The sequence below is a fragment of the Larus michahellis genome, chromosome 1, assembly GCF_964199755.1.
Source record: "Larus michahellis chromosome 1, bLarMic1.1, whole genome shotgun sequence".
In the NCBI taxonomy this organism is placed as follows: domain Eukaryota; kingdom Metazoa; phylum Chordata; class Aves; order Charadriiformes; family Laridae; genus Larus; species Larus michahellis.
In genome coordinates this window covers 206,964,421-206,984,780 of record NC_133896.1, presented here as the reverse complement: position 1 = coordinate 206,984,780, position 20,360 = coordinate 206,964,421, and the positions used below count along the sequence as shown (strand labels likewise).

Genomic DNA, 20,360 nt, shown 5'->3' with positions numbered 1-20,360 from the left:
AACAGAACAAAAATAAAGAAATGCTTTACAATTTCGGAATGTGTTTTCTTTTGAAACGAAATTAATTATAATATTAAAGTCATGTGAAGTTACTGTATGAATATACAGAAATATGACAAGTGATTTATTGATCTCCTGGTTTTAGTCTCACTTTCTGATAATTATAACTGAAGGAAAATGTCATAAAATGGATCAGCTTGTCCTCACCATTGCTAGTTTTCAAGTGACAATACACTAATAAGTATTTTAATGGAAATGTGTGTTTGGGTTCTTTTTTTTGTTGTTGTTGGGTTTTTTTGTTTTGTTTTTTTTTACTGTATTCAATGCTACGTAAGTTTTTATTTGGCTTATATTTCAGTCGAAAGACCATGTCAAGTTTTCTCCTGTTGCTATAAGATGCAAGAAAAAACACATATATATTGATAAAAATTCTTATGTAGTTAGACAGGCTCAAATCAGTTTCACGTGAGGTGTCATTGGTATCCGAGATACCTGCACAGCTAAGGCAGAGATGACACAAGACCTACAAAATACCCATGCACCTGGATCACTGACAGGTGAATCCAAGTAGAAACCTTCGTCATCTCAAAAGGCACTAGATGTCTATGTGTGGACAACGACCAAGTTGTAGGGTATCTCTCTTACTCCAGCTGTCAATCTGAAAGTAAATAGATCTATTTTAGGTCTTATGCCATATCCTGGTGGATGTCACGGATATTGAAGGCCTCTGAAATGGCACTAGATGCCTGCATTGGCATAAAATAGTGGAACTGTTCCACTTATAATAAATTTGAGACTGAACTTATTTCACTTAAGGTGAAGTATAACTACCTCAGACATGTGTAAGTAGCAGTCTTTTTTGCTATTAGAATTCATCACTAGAAGAAGATAGGATCACATTAGCGTTGCATATGTACTTTATTTTTGTAAGCATTTTACGGTTATAGTTAATTCTCATTTCTTAATGGGATTGGTTGTGTGATACTTTCAGAAATATCCTGCATTACATTTATAGGCATATAAATATTTTTATCTATTCTTGTAAATTTAATCTCTCCGTTTTTACAGGTGGCACATTTTTATAATTCTATTGATCAACAAATGATTGAGAGTCAGAAGCCAATGATGTTGCAGTCTGCTCTAGCATTTGAACAGATAATTAAGGTGAAAGAATTCCTCTCTCTTTTTATTTTAAATTTCAGTGTTATCTGTGCATATTCTGTGCTGCTTTTTCTGTGTGTCAGTTTACTAGTTTTGATCACTTTGAAGCACATCACCTTCTTCCAATACTCTTACAATGCGAGAATGGCTGGAGAATTATAACGTGCCCATAAACTCTGTGTTGTGCAAGAGAATAATGCCTCCAGAGCAAGCATTACAGAAATGATCGGGAACTCACCCCTGAGAACTGTTTCGCAAGACAGAGTATAAGAATCGGGCTGAAAGTAGAAGTGATGTTGGGGTTGGGATTAGTTGACAGAAAACGGTGGGGAGACCAGACCAAACTGTAGGTTCGAGAGTTTCCTGGAAAAAGTTCCCAGACTGTCTCTTAAATTTTCCTTGGGCTGGCTGCAGATAATGCCACAGATTTCTTTGGTGTACAGACCCTAAGACAGTGATGGTGCAGGAATGTTCAAAGGCACAACATATTCTCCTATTTGACATGATTTCTGCCCTTTGTCTTTTAGGAATAGGTCCAGTTGTGGAACTTCTTATGCTTTTGTGTTCTGATTTTCTACTCTAAACATAGCAAAATGCATAAACCCCCCAGAATCTTGATAAAAAGCCCAGAGAAATGGAATTCCCCAAAGCTGCTTATGAGTCAGTGGAATTTTACAGTGTAACTCAAAAAAATTATTTCGTGATAAACAGGTGAAGTTGAATAGCAATTAGTGTGACATTTTGGTTTTTGGTCTGTGCAGGACAAAGAGGAAAAGAGGACTTTAAGGTGTCCTCTTAGCTTAAGATGTCTGCTTATGTGTGTAGGGCAGGACTCTCAATATCAGTGGATTTCTTTCAAAGTCTATTAAGAGTCTGGCATTAATCCTTCCCCAGTGTGTTGATGTAGCTATAATGATATGTCCATATGTCTGTGATTTGCTGGATTATTATGTTTCTAGTGTAGTAGTGAGAGGGAGGTCCTCCATTTTTTACTGGGAGTGAAACCACCTTTCTCATATTATCACTTCCTGTATGCTCACTGGTAGACTATATTTGATATTAAGTCTTACAAAGTTTGTATGTTTTTCAAGCATTCAAAATCTGGTCCTGGAGGAAAAGCTCAAATAACATGGGATAATCCTAGAGAATTGGAAGCTTATATCCAAAAACTCCAAGCTGCTGCTGAACGGCTTTCCACTGAAAACAGAAAACTAAGAAAGTGTCACACAAATTTCATTGAAAAGGTATATTTTCCAAGTGAAATTAAAATCACATCTCTTATAGCTTACTTTATCCTTCCTGTAATTTACACGATGATGAATAGGTTTATTATCATTTATAATTCTTTTAACAGGTTATATTGCTCATGAATATTGATCTCCTTCGGCAGCAGCAGCGTTGGAAAGATGAACTCCAGGAGCTCCGAACTGGTTTTGCCAGCCTCGAGTCACAGGCAGGGTTTCATTATCATATTGCAGACTGTGAACATTTGACTTTTCAACAATAATCAAGATTTAAGACTCAAACATAGCATGATTGAATTAATTTTGATTAAGGAGTTACTAGCTAGCTCAGGAAAACTGATCATGTACTAGTTGATGCCAGGTGTGAGGTAAAATCTCAGATGAGGAGGATGTGGATAATCTTTTTTAAGTCATACTAGTAATGGGAGAAGAACGACACTTGGTCAGATGACAGGGGTTAGATGAAAACATGGGAAAGCCATAGGTCATGTAGATCAGTTGTGTCTGAGCCATTAACGCAAGGTAAAATAAGTTGATACACATATGAGTGATCCCCAGGAAGAGTAGAACAAATGTATGAAATTTAGAATTAAAATGCATTTCTGCCTGAAATAATGAAAAAGCACATTATTATTTGTTCACTTATCAACTGTCAGCTTTTAGAATAGAATCATAGAATAATTTAGGTTGGAAAAGACCCTTCAGATCATTGAGTAAGATGATTAAGATTTTGATTAAGAGTCTTATCAAAGTAACTGGATGGTATTGCTATCACCTAATCTATTTTGAGGTATCATTCAAGTCAGTTTAATTTTTTCTATAGCCTTCAGCAGTAATGGGGCTATATTCTTATATGGATGTGGTGTTGTTATCATTTCTAATGCAAACCCAGATTATTTTAGTTGGTATTTGTCAGTCAAATAAATGCAGAATTTTTGCCGCATTTTTCTTAATATTTTTTTCCATCTTCTAAAGATAATATGAATACTAAGTAAGTGCATTGATTCAGCTTTTGGTTTGCAATTTCTTTTGAAATCTAGTTTGCAAATTTTTAGCTTGAAGTGAAAATTAATAGTCTATATTTGCTTTAAGATCTGTTTGAAAATTGTTTTGTTATTACAGAATATTTTATATGGACAATTAACTGAACTGTATTCAGTCACTTTTTTTTAATCCTTGACTAGAAGTGATAAAACTTAACCAAGTGTATTGTGCTTTCACCATCCAAAATTACAAGATGGTATAGTCTTACTGCTGTTGTCATCAGGATTTTACATATTTCTTTGAAAACCCTATTTATAATTGTCTGAAGGCTTACTTGAGGCAATGTCAGGTTTTCTTAATCTCTTGAATCCTTCTGTTGGAAGAGTTCCTCTGGGCAGCCTTGAATTGTAGGGCAGACATTAACTGTGTAGCTTCCTGCAGCAACCTTGGACTGCCTCCAAAGCCCTGGCTGCAAATCTCTATCCAATTAAATAAGCGGTTAAATAAGTTAATCTGGAAGGAGTTGCTAATTTCTTTTCTAACTTGTGTTGCCCTTTTGAAAATCCCTGGATGGTTTACAAATGGCCATTTACATGCCTGAGCGTATGATATGGCTTTATGCATTCTTACAGTGCAATGTAACAGATTCCAATGAAAATCTGAGTTCTTTAAGATAAATTATTCTATCTACTTACTTGTTAGTTAATGTTGATCTGTGGAAACACAGAAGAATTTCTAAAATACTGTTTAAAAGGTAGTTTACATATCATAACAAAATAAAAGGCGGGATAGAGGTTTAGATCTCATTCAGCCAGCTCTGTATCTTATTTCTAGCAGAGTCCTGTGCATTTTAGAGTAACCTTGAAGAATATTGTACTAAACCAATGAGCGATGAACCTCAGCGAAGTCGTTAAGCTAACTGCCATAGGGACTGGTTTGACTTGGATATTATTTTTTTCTTCTTATATTCATTTGAAATAAATGGAATAGCTCTAGATCATCTTAATATTCAAACTGGTCATAGAATATCTTGAGCTGCTCCTTGTCCTTATCCTGCTCCTCGCAGGACCACTTGAAACTAAACCATATGACTAAGAGAACTCCTTGAACTCTGACAGGCTTGGTGCCATGACCACTTCCCTGGGGACCCTGTTCCAGGGGTGTGATACTTCTTTGAATTTTACTAAGATTCTGGTCTTCAGCCATTGTACTGTACTCAGTTTCAGCTTATAATTATGGTTTGAGGAATAACATAAAAATAAAAATTTTTAAATTTTAGGGTTTCAAATCACGTGATATGAAAGCTTGGAGACAGCACTGGAATCATCAACTTTACAAAGCTCTGGAGCATCAGTATCAAATGGGCTTAGAAGCACTTAATGAGAATTTACCAGAAATAACTATTGATCTAACATTCAAGTAAGATATTTTCTTTTTTCCTATTAAGAAAGTATTCTGGCTCAGAATACATTCAAATATTAGTTTCTGTATGATTTGTTTTACTTTTTAGGCAAGGCCGGTTGCAATTCAGACCTCCTTTTGAAGAAGTACGAGCTAGATATTATAGAGAAATGAAGCGATTCATCTCCATTCCAAATCAGTTTAGGGGAGTAAGTGAAGCAGAAGAAGAGTCTATATTCACTGTTATGACAGAAAGAAATGCAAATGGATTTCTGACTGCTTTCAGTAAAGCAGAGGATTTGTTTAGAAGGCTGACAGAAGTTTCTAATAAATTCAAGGTATTTTTAATATTTGACTGACTCGTGCTTTTTTTTTTATTTTAAATTTGTGTCATTTTAGGCTTCAGACATTCTAGAAGCAACAGAACAATAACCTTTGTGCCTTGTTGTCCTTGGACATTCTAGAAGTAACTGAACAACGACATTTGTGCATTATTGTCCTTGGACATTCTAGAAGTAACAGAACAATGGCATTTGTGCATTATTGTCCTTTTCTACAAGGCATATAAGCAAAAGCGTAGTAAGTCCATCCATGTTAAGTCAACCACTTAAGCACACCTTCTGCTTGAAGAGTATGTACAGTTCCCATTGAAACCTCGGTATTATAGCTGTCTTTTTGCTCTTGTTCAAAATCTGTTTTGATTATCCTTAAATATGTGAATATGTTAAACCATTTTGTACCTTCTGATTTTTGTGCTAAGAGAATCTGTAGGTAATTGAAGGAGCACAAAGGTTAAAGAGAATGTAGCTTGAAAACATTATTAAAGTGTTTTAATATAACTGAGAAACAGAGTTTTTTAGTCTGGAAAATATTTCTTTTCCATGAAATCAAAAATAATGATGAAAAGGAATGGATCGTACTTGGTCAAGTAGATATGGAAACTCTGGTGGAGACACATCTTTCTAACAAACAGGACTGGGAAAAAAACTTCAAAGCATTAAAAGTAAGAGGGAAAGAAGCAGAACGTCTTCCAAGGTATAGTGCAACTATTCTTCTGTTTGAATAATGTATTCTATCAGATACTTTAAAGGTAATAGTAAAATAGGAATATTCTTTTTACGTGGAGATATAGATAGAATTTCAGGTGTTTGTAAAATTTTGGTGTACTTTTTAAATGTTTAGACTTTGTTTTTCAGTTTTATTTTTAGATGCTTCTTCCCTTTTATCTTCACAGCCTTCTCTAAAAACTTTGAATATCTTCCTTTGATATGATGGGAAACTCCCTTAAAATTTAGGGCTGATTTTGAAATACTACAAAACACGGTGATATTTAAACAATTCTTTTAGCTAAGTCCTGTACATGTGAAGTATATGTGGCAGTTAGGAACAGACTTAGTAAATGCTTATACATGAAATAATTCCTGTATTGAAACACTTGATTACCTCTTATAACTTACAGTTTAAGATATGCTAGCGTAGGCTTTTATTCTTACATATGTTCACATGGAATTCAGTGCATTGCATGGTTAGAGTTCTCAAATGAAACTGCTGGGAATCATGTTCAGTACAAATAAAAAGAGGTAACATTTCATATAGGAGAATGGACAGGTAGAACTTTTTCGCTAAGTGGTATTCTGAGTAGTGAAGATTTTTATGAGTTCAGGGACAGACTGGGGTGAATAGAAGAGAATCATAGAATCATAGAATCTTCATGGTTGGAAAGGACATTTGAGATCATCGAGTCCAACCATACACACACAAAAAACCCCCTACAATCTCTGCCACTAGAGCATGCCCTGAAGTGCCAAATCTAGACATTTCTTAAACACTTCTAGGGATGGTGACTCAACCACCTCCCTGGGCAGGCTGTTCCAGTGCCTGACCACTCTTTCAGTAAAGTAATTCTTCCTAATATCTATCTAAACCTCCCCTGCTGCAACTTCAGACCATTTCCTCTGGTCCTGTCATTATTCACCTGGGAGAAGAGGCCAAAACCCACCTCTCTCCAACCTCCTTTCAGGTAGATGTAGAGGGCAATGAGGTCTCCCCTCAGCCTCCTCTTCTCCAAGCTAAACATGCCCAGCTCCCTCAGCCTCTCCTCATATGACCTGGTCTCCAGACCCCTCACCAGCCTCGTAGCTCTCCTCTGGACACGCTCCAGCACTTCAATGTCCCTCGTGTCCAGAGGGGCCCAGAACTGGACACAGTACTCGAGGTGAGGCCTCATCAGTGCCGAGTACAGAGGCACGATCACTTCCCTGCTCCTGCTGGCCACGCTATTCCTGATACAAGCCAGAATGCTGTTGGCCTTCTTGGCCACCTGGGCACACTGCTGGCTCATGTTAAGCTGGCCGTCCACCAGCACCCCCAGGTCCTTTTCTGCCGGGCAGCTTTCCAGCCACTCTTCCCCAAGCCTGTAGCGTTGCTTGGGGTTGTTGTGACTGAAATGCAGGACCCGGCACTTGGCCTTATTAAACCTCATACAGTTGGCCTTGGCCCATCGATCCAGCCTGTCCAGGTCCCTCTGTAGAGCCTTCCTACCCTCAAGCAGATCAACACTCCCACCTAGCTTGGTGTCATCTGCAAACTTACTGAGGGTGCACTCAATCCCCTCATCCAGATCATCGATAAAGATATTCAACAAAACTGTCCCCAAAACTGAGCCCTGAGGGACACCGCTGGTGACTGGCCACCAAGAGGATTTCACCCCATTAATTACAACTCTCTGGGCACGGCCATCCAGCCAGTTTTTAACCCAGTGAAGAGTACACTTATCTATGAAATTGCCTGACATGTCTTGTAGCCAGAAACCACATGTGGCTATGAAGTGCCATGAGTTGAAAATAATTGGTGTTGAGGGAGGTTACTCAGGAAGGTACCAAAGAAGGTCGCGCTTTTTCTTAGTGTTCTTTAGGCATCTACTTACGGTCACTGTAAGATATTAGATATGGGGCCTTGACTTCCTATGACTTTTCTTACATTCTTAGGACTATTGAAGCCTGGGTTAGTAAATTCTCATGGAAATTAGAGATTTAAAGACATGACTTTACAAACTATTTACATATTTTTCTTTTTGAGTATAGAAGTCGTCCTTTTGAATTTAGTGACATTGGTTATATAAAATTAAACAATTTTCTAAATATTTGGAGAAGCAGAGCATTAGACCATAGTCCCCATAAAACTGCATATATATGCATAATAGTTATAAATATTTCAATACTATGAAAAATTTTCCTGATAAGCTCTGTCTTATATTTGTAGAATTATGAGGAATTTTTTTTCGTATTAGGCTACAAAATCAGGGTAAACTATAGATGTGCATAGATCTTAGAGATATTGACATGTAAGTATACTACTGAATATTTACTTTTTGATCTTTTGTCTTGAAGCACCATCAAGATAGATTGTTTAACTGTTAATTGCAACCCTGTGAAAACTGTAATTGATGATTTAATCCAGAAGTTATATGATGTTCTTGTCATTTCTTTGAGAAAATCTATTCAAGGTAAATAACTTTAATGAATAGTATTTTTTTTTTGTTTCTGTTGTACTTGTGGACATTTGTGTTAATGTAATTTTACTCTTGGGCACAGTGAGCTGCAGAAATCACAGTGCACAGAAAGTAATCTGTTACTAATTTTTCACTACAGGCCTAACCTAAGGCTGCTTGATGTCCATGTGCATCTTTCCCGTTCACTTGTTTTGGCCACATCTGTTCCTGATGTAAAATAATATATATGAACATTATTTTGTTTGTTTCTTTTGTCTGGAGGAAAATTTCTTCGTCATTTCAGGGAGGAAAATTTGTTTGACATTTGAGGGAGGAAGATTTCTTAGGTGTTTGAGGGTAATTGAAGGGGCCTTAATGAGATGTTATAATTTAAAAATATTAGATTTCTCTTTCACAAACTGAAATACTTCATGAGGAGTCTTAAATAATCTAGACTTACTCCACAGAGTTACTTGTCACTTCGATTCTCAAAATGCGAAGTGTTAAAGAGTGCAAAATATTTCTGTATTTTTAGGTGGTCTATCTATATCTGGAACAAGTGGACAAAATGGAGTAAGATGTAGATGATAAGTACCAGGGCTTTGTGCTTTAAATCTAACAATTGGTACGGCAAACACAGAACAGGGGTTGTGCAGAAAGTGAATTATTTCCATAGCCTGAAAGATGAATTGTTTCCTGGAAAGTGTATTATTTCCTGGAATTGTATGGCTCCTATCTCAGTACCAAAAAGATCTACCCTGGTAGGAAAATATGTCATAGCTTAATCAGGCTTTTGTTTGTGAGTCTTTTCAATATTTAAAGTAAGGTGGCTTTAATTAGTCTCTTTAAAAACAGAATAAAAAAAAAAAACCCAAACCCCAAAAGTATTTTTAATGTTTGTTTTTCTCTATTTACCCCAAAAAGACCTATACAGATTTTCAAAGTGTATAAATAAATGCCTTAGGTATTTATGCTTAATTTTTACAAGGGAGTTTGATACTTATGGTCTAAATCATACACTGGACGCAGTGGATTACACTTAAAAAGCTACATGTGAACACAAATATGCATTATTTTCTTGAAGCAACATATAAGATTGGGATCTGCAATTTTTTAAGCAAATACTTTGCATACATTATCATATCTTATGACAATGTTGTATCACAGTACATTCGTGTGACTTGGATGTTTATTACTACAGATATTTTCTCCATGATAACTTTGTTTTCCACTTTTATATAGCTCACCTATATGATGTTTCTTCATTTCTCACTGATGCCATGGAAATACTAGTGATTAGACCCCAGACTGTAGAGGAAATAGCAGAAGACAATTTAAAATATCTAAACCTACATGAAAAAAAAGAAGGGGTAAGATACTATTTCATCATATCCAGAACAACAGCTAACAAAAAATGTGGTGGATTTCTAGTATGGAAACTTATATTTAATATAAGTAATTAAGAACATGCAGTAGCCTAATAGGGTCAGGGCAGTGGTCCGTGTAGCACAGTATTTTGTCTCGAGCAGTAGAATAAAGTGGCTGCCTAAGGGAAAATATAAAATCGGTGTAGCATATTTGATGCTTTCCCACAGTTCTCGCCTCCAACCAGAACCTTTTTGAGTTTTATGTTGTTCCTGAGCATATAGTAACGTGCAGTGGATTTCCCTAATTTCTGCAATATATAAAGAGGCATTTACCTGTTTCACAGTAAACTTTCACTTCTGTATCTCTCATGTCAGGATCAAGATTTAGAATGCCTCTAAGTACCTCAAATACTATTTTTTCCAGTGTTTTAATGTTATTCTATAAACAGTATTAAAAAAGCAGCTGTATATAAGCATATAATCTGTGCGTACACAGTTGATGATTCTTATGTATTTTCTTATAGTTTGGATAAACAGGATTTGCTGAATTTTTACATACACACATATTTTTAATCCATTTGAATTTAGGTTTTTCTCCTGTTTCAAGAGGCTGAAGATAAAAACAAACTTTTGCGAACTGTGGCTGGTGCAGGTTTGGACGCTATCAGTAACCTAAGAGCTACATGGGATAAATTTGAATTAATGATGGAAAGCCACCAGCTTATGATTGCAGAACAGGTAACAATGAAAGATTAATATTGTACCTAAAAATGTTGAAATTATTTTGATTAAGTCTGGATAAATATTTTTTACTCAGATTAAATCAATAAATGTTCTCAGTTCAGTGTTAACACCAACTTTACTGAGTTGAGGGAGAGCCTTTAAAGGAAGAGTACTTAAACTGTTTAAACAATAATTAGGTGAAACTTCTGTTGAACTGATGCTGAAATGAATGTTACATTGTTGTACTTCTGTCTCAACTTTCTGGTAACAGAGATGGCTTAATGAATGTAATGGTTAACTGAGCAAAACAGGATAACAGTTAAAAGTAGCATTTTTATTACTTTATCATGTTTTTAGTACTGATGCTTGTTATTTTCACACAACTTTGCTAAACTATGCAGAGTCCTGTAATTACAGTCCATAGGCAAATTGCTGAACTCATTTGAAGTTCTACTGAAGATACCAATGTGCCATACAAATATAGCAATTTTTCTATGCGCTATAAGATACAGGCTAGCATAGGCCGAATAAATAGGTCTCAAATACCAGCATAAAAAAAAATTAGTGCACCCTTTTTAAAAAAAAAGATGAATAAAGATGAACTATTTCTTAGGGTATTATACAAGAAGTTTTCTATATTTGGTTCTGATCAAGTTGTAGTTATCAAGTTTTGATCAAGTTTTGAAGTTGGTGCTTTGGTTTTGATCCTAGTAGTAGCTACAAACAGTTGAAGGAATTTCATTTTAACTCATGCTTTACAGGTTGAAATGATGAAAGGAAATGTGATTTCACGTGTTAATGTATATCTTCAAGACCTGGAAAAGTTTAAAGCTCGTTGGGATCAACTAAAGCCAAGTGATGATATCATTGAAACAGGTGATCAGGATGTGCTTGAGAAAAGTGCTCAGATCATAAAGGAAAAAAAAAAAGAATTTGATGAACTTGAAACTGTGAAAGAAAAGCTTATGTATGTATATTTCCCTGTACACCTTATTTATTAATGTATGGATCTTTTTCAGCAATAGTATCTCAGAAAATGTTAACTTATTTTTGTCACAACAGACAATAAAAGGAATTTCATTTATTTTGTATTTGTTTTTCATTAATTTTTCAGGGTCCTGTTTGTTGATTTTACATAACGTTAATTTCTCAAGCTAAAGTGTTTCATGAGTTTTTTGGAATGAAAAATTCAAGAAGTCTCTTAGGCTTTCGCATAAGGGAGCCTGTAAACTAAAGACTTGATTCTGACTTCTGAAATTCTCACTAAGAGGTTTGGTGTATTGGTCCAAGAAGGGGGAGTTACTCCTTCAATTCTCTCGCAACTTAAGTGGGCAAGAGCTCACGTCTCCCATTTCTTAAGTAAGTGTTCTATCTGATAGACTGTTGTGCAAAAGGAAAGAATTTTTACTCTGGGTGCCTGCTTTCAGTAAGCTCATTGCAAATCTTAAGTGGACGAAGTTTTCTATTTAAATTCTTAGCTTGGCTCTTAAATATGGTAGTAAATAAAATTAGCATACTCTTCCTACCTAACAGGAAGAAACAATCAATTAAAAATTATTTTCTTTCAAGCTTTGTTTTTAGGGGCACAAAGTAACTCATTTTTCTCATAAATGAGAAATAAATGAAAGTTTATGGAAAATAATTGTGAATATGGGAGAGTGTAGGAGAGTTATCCCTCGTATTCCTTTATTATTTCTATTCAAGATGGAGATTATAAGGAAATTGCAGTTGGCAGCAATGTTCTTCAAGGAAGCCAATAGCTCTTCTTAAAAAAAATGAAATTATTTCCATATGATACCATCTCTTAAACCATAAATGTGTAATGGAATAATGTAATGCATAATATAATGATCTTTTATTCAGTGAAGAATGCCATCACTTTAAATTGGAAGAGCCTGACTTCTCGTTGTCAGAAGTTGTATGTCAAGATATTAAGAGTTGTGCAGAAGTCTGGGCATTGTACGAAGAGTTTTATCAAGGTTTTCAGGAAAAAGCTAAAGAAGACTGGATTACTTTTAGGTATGATTTCGTTACTTTATTTTTCATGGACATATATTTGTGGTTGTAGTACTCTGTTGTTATGACCTTCTTCTATTTGATTGTCACACAGGAGTAAAACATACCTATTTGAAGAGTTCTTGCTTAACTGGCATGACAAAATGAGGAAGATGGAAGAACATACTGTAATGACAGTAAAGTTGCAAAAAGAAGTGGACAAATATAAAGTAAGATGCGAATTACAAAAAGGGTTATAAAACCAAAAATGTTTTGGTATTACTGGGTGATATACTTCATTATGTAGCTCATTGTTCAGTTCTTATTATAAAATCAGTTACAATTTGACAAAATACCATCTGACACTGTTTTGAATATTTCATTTACTTTTGAGAAACTTTTAGTTGCTTATAGTGAACAGGAGGGTCAGTACACTTTACATAGACACACAGTTAGCAATGATTTTTCCTCAGAGTTGTACTTTTAAACATTAAATAGAGGAAATGAAAAAATGTATTTCAGTTTAAGAATGAAAGTGTTTGTTTTGTTTGAATATCATGTCACACTGTAATCAAACAGATACAATTTTCATAAAGACTAGATGGATTCACATATGCGTTTTTCCTAGATGATAATTCCACTCCTAAAATATATAAGAGGAGAACATCTTTCTTCAGACCATTGGCTGGATCTGTTTCGTCTTCTGGGTCTTCCCCGAGGCACTACACTTGAGGGTTTGTTATTTGGAGACCTGCTAAAAGTGACGGATGCCATTATAGAAAAAGCAATGGAACTTAAGGTATGAATAATTTCAAATAAAAGTACTACATTTTATTTTATGGTTTGTTTTATGTAATATATCTTGTTCTGTATGCATCTTTGTGTTTTTGTTACTATAGAAATAGAATTTATATTTTTGAATGGAAAGTTCATTGCTGGCTCTGTATTTTCAAATGAAATCTATTCATACTTTTCAATAGGATTTGAATTGTCGGGCCCAAGGTGAAGTTACAATCAGAGAATCATTACGTGAGCTTGAACTCTGGGGAGTTGGGGCTGTCTTTACACTAACAGATTATGAAGATAGCCAAGGCAAGACTATCAGGCTTATTAAAGACTGGAAGGACATAGTCAACCAAGTTGGAGATCATCGCTGTCTTCTACAGTCCCTCAAGGACTCTCCATACTACAAAGGTTTTGAAGATAAAGTGTCCATCTGGGAAAAAAAGCTGGCTGAGTTGGATGAGTATCTGCAGAATTTAAACCAAATTCAAAGGAAGTGGGTCTATTTGGAACCGATATTTGGTCGTGGAGCTCTGCCCAAAGAACAGGCTCGTTTTAACAGAGTTGATGAAGACTTTCGGTTAGTGTTATCGAATGTGACTTATTTTTTGTAGTATCTTTGACACATGTAGTCTAGAACATTCGTCACGGTGAAAATATATGGAACAATTGGAATTTGTATGGAGATGAAGGCCAGCAACAGGAATTCATTAGATATAGATGTGCGGCAGTGACATAGATCTGAATAAAGCTGGTAACGTAGGTTTCATTTAATGGGGTACATATGGAGAAGGGAATCACAAGCGAGGCAGACAAACACAAGATCAATATTGTCAACAGAAGCAGAGGTGATGTAATTGTTTTTTCAAGAATAATTTCTTGTTGAAGACAGGCACTTTGTTCACTGTGAAAATACACAGATGGACTTCTGTGAGAAAGGGATGGTTTATTTCTTACAAACAAGTCAAGGAGATAAAAAGGGAAAAGACTTTAGAAATGTAGAAAGATATATACCATTATCTGTCTTGATTTGAGTTAAAATGACTTCTTAGAAGGAAATAAAAGTCAAGAATTGAATTTTCTTGGTTTTGGGTAGAGAAATTTTAGTAAGAAACAGTTGTTATTAAATTACCTTGCACAGACATTGATGTAAATTCTGAAATGTTTCATCATTAAAACTGAAAACTGAAAGTTATATATCAGATATTCAGATGACTTACCTGTGCTTTAATTTTTACTTACATAACTACTTTTATATCATATTCAGATTAAAATTGTAATGGTTGTTTTATGAATTATTCAATCTTTTTCTGTCAAGATCTATTATGTCAGATATCAAGAGTGACAATAGGATAACATCACTGAATGCCCGGACAGCAATAAGAAATACCTTAATTACCATACTTGACCAACTTCAGAGATGTCAGAGATCTTTGAATGAGTTTTTGGAGGTACAGCTGATGTTAATATAGTTTTCTATAAAGAAAGCCAGTAAGTTTGAATTTAAATAAACAAAACTGATTTATTTTGGTTTTATATAGGAAAAGCGCTCAGCATTTCCAAGATTCTATTTCATTGGAGATGATGACTTATTAGAAATATTAGGACAGTCCACGAATCCTCTGGTTATCCAGTCTCATCTTAAGAAACTTTTTGCTGGTAATGCATTAATCTTCATCTGTGAAATGTACTTATTTAGAAATAAGGTTTTTCAAAGCTAAATAATCTGTTGCAGAGTTTTTTTTTTCTCTCTTTATACTACTAGACACTAAGGAATTAATGTTTGACATGAACAATATGTAACTTCATTGTTGTTTTCTGATTAACAGGCATTAATAGTGTGTGCTTTGATGAAGAATTTAAATGCATAGTTGCCATGAAGTCTGTAGAAGGAGAAACTGTGCCACTTAGAAATAAAGTTCTTCTGTCAAATGATGTGGAGGTAAGAAAATCACATCCAAATATAGTTCACGTGTCTTTGAGAAATTCTTTTGGAATGTAACTTTTGAGTTTTTTTCATCTCTTTGTCAGGTATGGCTAAATGGTTTGGCTTTGGAGATGAAGGAGACCCTGAAAAAGATGTTAGTTGACTGTGTTGATGCTGGAAAAAAATCACAAGGTTCAATTGATCCATCACTCTTTCCTTCCCAGGTAGTAATTGATCCACTAATGCCACTGTGTAGTCTTAGATTTACCAAATAAGTTGTTCTTTAAAGTCTCATACAGAGGCATATGTAGTGATTTTGGAAGAAAATAACCCTCAACAAATCCATTTTATTCAGTTATAGTATAGAGAAATTCTTAAAAATATGTGTTCTTATAATTCTTTTGTAAACATTTGAAATACTCAAATGCTTTACATGGCACCTGATCTAACAACCATCTGTTTATTAAATTTGATGTAAATCTTGATTTTAGTTGGTAGTGAATGCTACATGCAGGGCTGCTAAGACTTAGTAACATAAAAAAACAGTTTTGAATCTGATAAAAATACAGTTTCTAAAGCTTAGCTGTATAAACAGAAATAGTCATGAACATGAAATTCTTTTATGCAGTTTTGGCCAGTAGCACAGTGAATCACGCAGACTCATGGAATGGTTGTGGTGGGAGGGGACCTCTAGAGGTCATCTGGTCCAACCCCCCTGCTCAAGCAGGGCCACCTATAGCTGCTTCGCCCAGGACCGTGTCCAGACGGCTTTCGAATGTCTCCAGGAATGTAGACTCCATTGCCTCCCACGTCAACCTGTGCCAGTGCAGTCACTGTCACAGTAAAAAGTGTTTCCTAATGTTCAGAGAGAGCCTCCTGTGTTTCAGTTTGTGCCCATTGCCTCTTGTCCAGTTACTGGGCACCTCTGAAGAGCCTGGCTCTGTCTTCTTTGCATCATCCTTTCAGGTATTTATAGAAATTTATAGGATCCTCCCTTGAGCCTTCTCTTCTCCAGGCTGAACAGTCCCAGCTCTCTCAGCCTTTCCTCATAGGAGAGATGCTTCAGTCCCTTAACTGTCTTTGTGACCCTGTCCTCATTGGTTCCTCTGTCACTTGGAAGAGGAAGTTGTCATCCATGGATGCCAGGAACGTCCTGGATTGCTTATCGCTTATGTCCTTCTGTGTTGCCCCTCCAGCAGGTATTGGGGTAGTGGAAGTCCACTATGAGGACTAACCCATAAGATCTCGGCTGACTCCTCATCCATCTGCAGACCAAGCTCCATGCACGTGTAAAGGGCAACTCCCCCTCCTCATCTTCCCTTCCTGTCCTTCCTAATGATCCTGTTACAGATCTTTCCAATTCCAAGTTTGACTGAACCTTCATAACTCAGACAGGGCTTTTCCAGTGAACTTAAAGTAATTAGAACAGAAGTGGAGTGTTAGAAACTAGGATGCAAAATACTGTGTTAGCAGATCAGTGACACAAAAAGTCAGAGGTGCTCCTGAGCCTGTTGAGTATGGGCTCAGCATGCCTACAATGTGATAGCTTCCATCTGACACATCATTTAATGAGAAAGGATACTTTAAAAATTTTGCTACCAGACGCTGTAGAACAGCTAAGGGGCTTGCTACATTAGATTGCATTGCAAGTTTTCACTAAATTTTGTCAGGTTTTAAGATGGCTATTTTTGTTCTTAAGAGCATAGCAAATGTGTGGCTTTGTTCAAAAATGATACTGTAAAATACTTTAAATATCAGACATAATAAGCAATTATAAATTAATTGAAAAACTTTTTTTCTTTATCTCTTCTGTATTTATAAAATATAATTTGAACTTTCTCTTCCAAAGATTCTTTCATTGGCAGAACAGATTCAGTTCACTGAAGATGTTGAAAGTGCTATCAAAGACCATAATCTGCAACAATTAGAATTAGAACTCATGGCTAAACTGGAACATTATACTAGCATTGATACTAGTATAGAAGACACTGGGAGTGCAGGTATGAAAATGACGATTAATACATAATTCTTTATAATGACTATGTAGTTGTATAGTATTTAACACTGTTTATTTAAACAGGAAATTAGGTAAAACTGCCTTGATTTGAGTTCATAAAGTTGAGTTACATAAAATTAGCCACCTATTACTGCCAAGATTAGTGTATTTAATATTTCAGAGTGAACAATAGATTTTCATTGAGATTAAAAACGATCTTGGAGCATCTATATATTTGCAAACCTCTTTGCAAATATATAAATAAATTTGCTCTAGTGTTACGTTCCACTGGAACTGGCCAAAGAGCAGTTGAGGTACATTATGTCATGTACATTGTACATTATTCTGTACAACTTTGTAGGTGATTCTCTTTTTCTATCTCAGATAGATTCATCTGCCTCTGAGCTAATAATTCTCGAGTATCTTTGTAGCAAAACCAATAAAGTATTTATTCTCAAGACATGATTGTTCTGAATCTTATATAGTACAAATGGGTCAGAATACTTATGGCTTTGAGTGCTTATTCCTTTCTTTGACCAGAAGACGGGCTTTGAATGACTACCTCAGATGTGAAATTCTATAGTGTAGGTTAGGTAAGATGGCTTTTACCCTATATGTGTAAAAAGACTCAATTTGACATATAGCTGACAGTCTTCCACCACATTTGTGTCGCTACTTACTGTATTAAATTCTAGTTTAGAATTTATGAACTGTTAATATCTGATATATTAATTAGGAATAGGATTCATATCACCTACCTTCAGCAGTCTGTAAGTGTGGTTCTTTATCTAAGCTCCTTTTCTGTGGTGTTTCTATAACCATTGGAGAAATGTCATCAGTTATGGAAGAGTGTTCATTCCATCTATTGTATAATACATTTACAGTAACTTTTTACTTTGAATAATAGGTGTGATTTTGAAGTGAGTTGCTTGATTGTCCCCACTTACTTTGGTTTAATTCCCATCATAGAATGGTGTAGGAGCACACAAACTGAATTTCTTTCAACTGAAACTAAATTAAAAAATATGTTCTCAGAGTACACTTAATGCACCAAATCTGCTAATTCATTCCACGTCACCCTAATTAGTCTGAGTAAAATCTCCAGAGTGCGTGTAGTATGGTTTTCAGCAGATGAATTAACAGATTTTGCCACACTGACCACTAAAGTGGACATGAGTTGTAAATGCTCCTGGAATAAATTGCTTTCCAGAAGAGCCTCTACCTCTCTCTATTGAGTGTAGAGGCAGACAAAATCACTTCTAAATGACTGATGTTACATGATGATTCACATTCTCTGTCAGGACCTCATTTTATGCTGATTTATTTAGATAAGAAAGAACATTTCTATATATTATTGAAATGAGATCTGAATAAAATCGGGTGATACTAGAAAGCAGCACAATGAACTTGAGAATGGGCAACATGTATCTTCCTTCCTACACTGTTGCAATTTATTTTTCTTTTTTTGTGGTTATTTGCAGAATCGGGAATCCTTGAGCTCAAGCTTAAAGCTCTGATTCTTGATATCATTCATAACATTGATGTAGTGAAGCAACTGAATCAAGCTCAGGTTCACAGTGTTGAAGACTGGGCTTGGAAGAAGCAGCTGAGATTTTACATGAAAGACCAAAAATGTTACGTTCAGATGGTAGATGCTGAACTCCAATATACTTATGAATATCAGGTGTGGTATTTTTAATTTTTATCTGGTGGCTTTTATATATGGGTCATACACTTTCTCATTTCACAAATGTGGCTGGTTGTCTCCCAACTGTTGCCAAATTGAAAAACTTTGTTGTGTCCTTAACATGCTGCTTCATAGAAAATACTAAAAGACAGAGCAATCATTTTCATTTTTGATACTGGTGGGGTAAATGTAAGTTGTATGGAAAGCAACTACATTATCATATAAATATTGTTTAATATGCTTGCTACTTTTATATATCAGAGTGCAGTTTCATCTGTGTTGACCCCTTTTCTATAATTCTAAAATAAATTTTTACAATGCTTTGACATTTGATATAAAATCAAGAAAACATAACTGTAAACAAATTCATATACTTGATGAGACAGTAATCTTGACCGTTGTGTTATGTTTTCAAATTAATGACTTATGAATGAAATTAATGGAACTACATCTTCAATAATTTCTCTCTATTAATCAGTATAATTTATTTTGTTTCTGCAGGGTAATTCCCCTAAACTTGTTTACACACCTTTGACAGATAAGTGTTACCTAACTCTTACTCAGGCTATGAAGATGGGCCTCGGAGGAAATCCCTATGGTCCAGCTGGAACTGGAAAGACAGAATCAGTAAAGGCCTTGGGTGGACTTCTTGGAAGACAAGTATTAGTCTTTAACTGTGATGAGGTGAATATGGTTCTGTATAATTCAGGAAATGGATATCTATGCCCATACTTCACAAAGCAATATTATATTCTAGAAATACTTTTGAAATTTGTCAGTTTCCATTAGAATTTTGTGGCTCTTTCCAATGGAATATTTTTTAATAGATGGGAAGACAGTCTTTCATTACTTTCTTGTTATTTGAATTTTGATAGTATTCTTTTTAATTTTAAGGGCATTGATGTGAAGTCGATGGGGCGCATATTTGTGGGCTTAGTGAAGTGTGGTGCCTGGGGCTGTTTTGATGAATTCAATAGACTCGAGGAAGCTGTGTTGTCTGCAGTATCCATGCAGATTCAGACAATTCAACATGCATTGAAGAAACATAGTCCTGTATGTGAGATGCTTGGCAAAAAGGTACAGGAAAACTTACTTATTTTCTTCTTATTAAAATAGTCTATAAACAACAGAGTCAAACTACTATGACTAAATATAGTCCATCCAACATTTCTGAATACAGTTCCATATTACAATTTACTATTACAATGCAATTCTAATGCTAGGTTGAAATGGATCACAATTCTGGAATTTTTATCACTCTGAATCCTGCTGGAAAAGGTTATGGAGGAAGACAGAAACTGCCTGATAACCTCAAACAACTTTTTAGGCCAGTTGCTATGACACATCCAGACAATGAACTCATTGCAGAAGTGATTTTGTATTCAGAAGGCTTTAAGGATGCTAAAACACTTGGTAGAAAATTAGTGGCTATTTTTAATCTAGCAAGGTAAGCTTTTTTTTTTTTTCTTAGTCATGTTGCCTTGCTAATTCTCCTCCCTCCTGCTTTTATTTTAGCATTATCCTTGTGGTTATCTCGCTGCCATCTTGTTTCTTCTCCATCTAGTCTATGTCAAGGCATGACTGTAAGAATACAACCTCTGC

General features: G+C 35.4%; 1 protein-coding gene across 5 annotated transcripts in view; it reads left to right on the top strand.

The window, feature by feature from the left end:
• DYNC2H1 (dynein cytoplasmic 2 heavy chain 1) overlaps positions 1–20,360 on the top strand; it is a 178,237-nt gene that overhangs the window by 13,222 nt on the left and 144,655 nt on the right. For all 5 annotated transcript variants that reach the window (XM_074570728.1, XM_074570750.1, XM_074570719.1 and 2 more), the window contains exons 13-35: positions 1,069–1,164; positions 2,253–2,405; positions 2,516–2,614; positions 4,669–4,808; positions 4,900–5,128; positions 5,698–5,825; positions 8,180–8,295; positions 9,523–9,650; positions 10,236–10,385; positions 11,132–11,337; positions 12,234–12,389; positions 12,481–12,595; positions 12,994–13,164; positions 13,346–13,728; positions 14,467–14,599; positions 14,690–14,807; positions 14,978–15,090; positions 15,180–15,299; positions 16,925–17,075; positions 18,553–18,755; positions 19,260–19,442; positions 19,653–19,835; positions 19,982–20,205. In XM_074570728.1, coding sequence (XP_074426829.1) covers positions 1,069–1,164; positions 2,253–2,405; positions 2,516–2,614; positions 4,669–4,808; positions 4,900–5,128; positions 5,698–5,825; positions 8,180–8,295; positions 9,523–9,650; positions 10,236–10,385; positions 11,132–11,337; positions 12,234–12,389; positions 12,481–12,595; positions 12,994–13,164; positions 13,346–13,728; positions 14,467–14,599; positions 14,690–14,807; positions 14,978–15,090; positions 15,180–15,299; positions 16,925–17,075; positions 18,553–18,755; positions 19,260–19,442; positions 19,653–19,835; positions 19,982–20,205 — 3,698 coding nt within the window. The remainder of the gene's footprint in view (positions 1–1,068; positions 1,165–2,252; positions 2,406–2,515; positions 2,615–4,668; positions 4,809–4,899; positions 5,129–5,697; positions 5,826–8,179; positions 8,296–9,522; positions 9,651–10,235; positions 10,386–11,131; positions 11,338–12,233; positions 12,390–12,480; positions 12,596–12,993; positions 13,165–13,345; positions 13,729–14,466; positions 14,600–14,689; positions 14,808–14,977; positions 15,091–15,179; positions 15,300–16,924; positions 17,076–18,552; positions 18,756–19,259; positions 19,443–19,652; positions 19,836–19,981; positions 20,206–20,360) is intronic.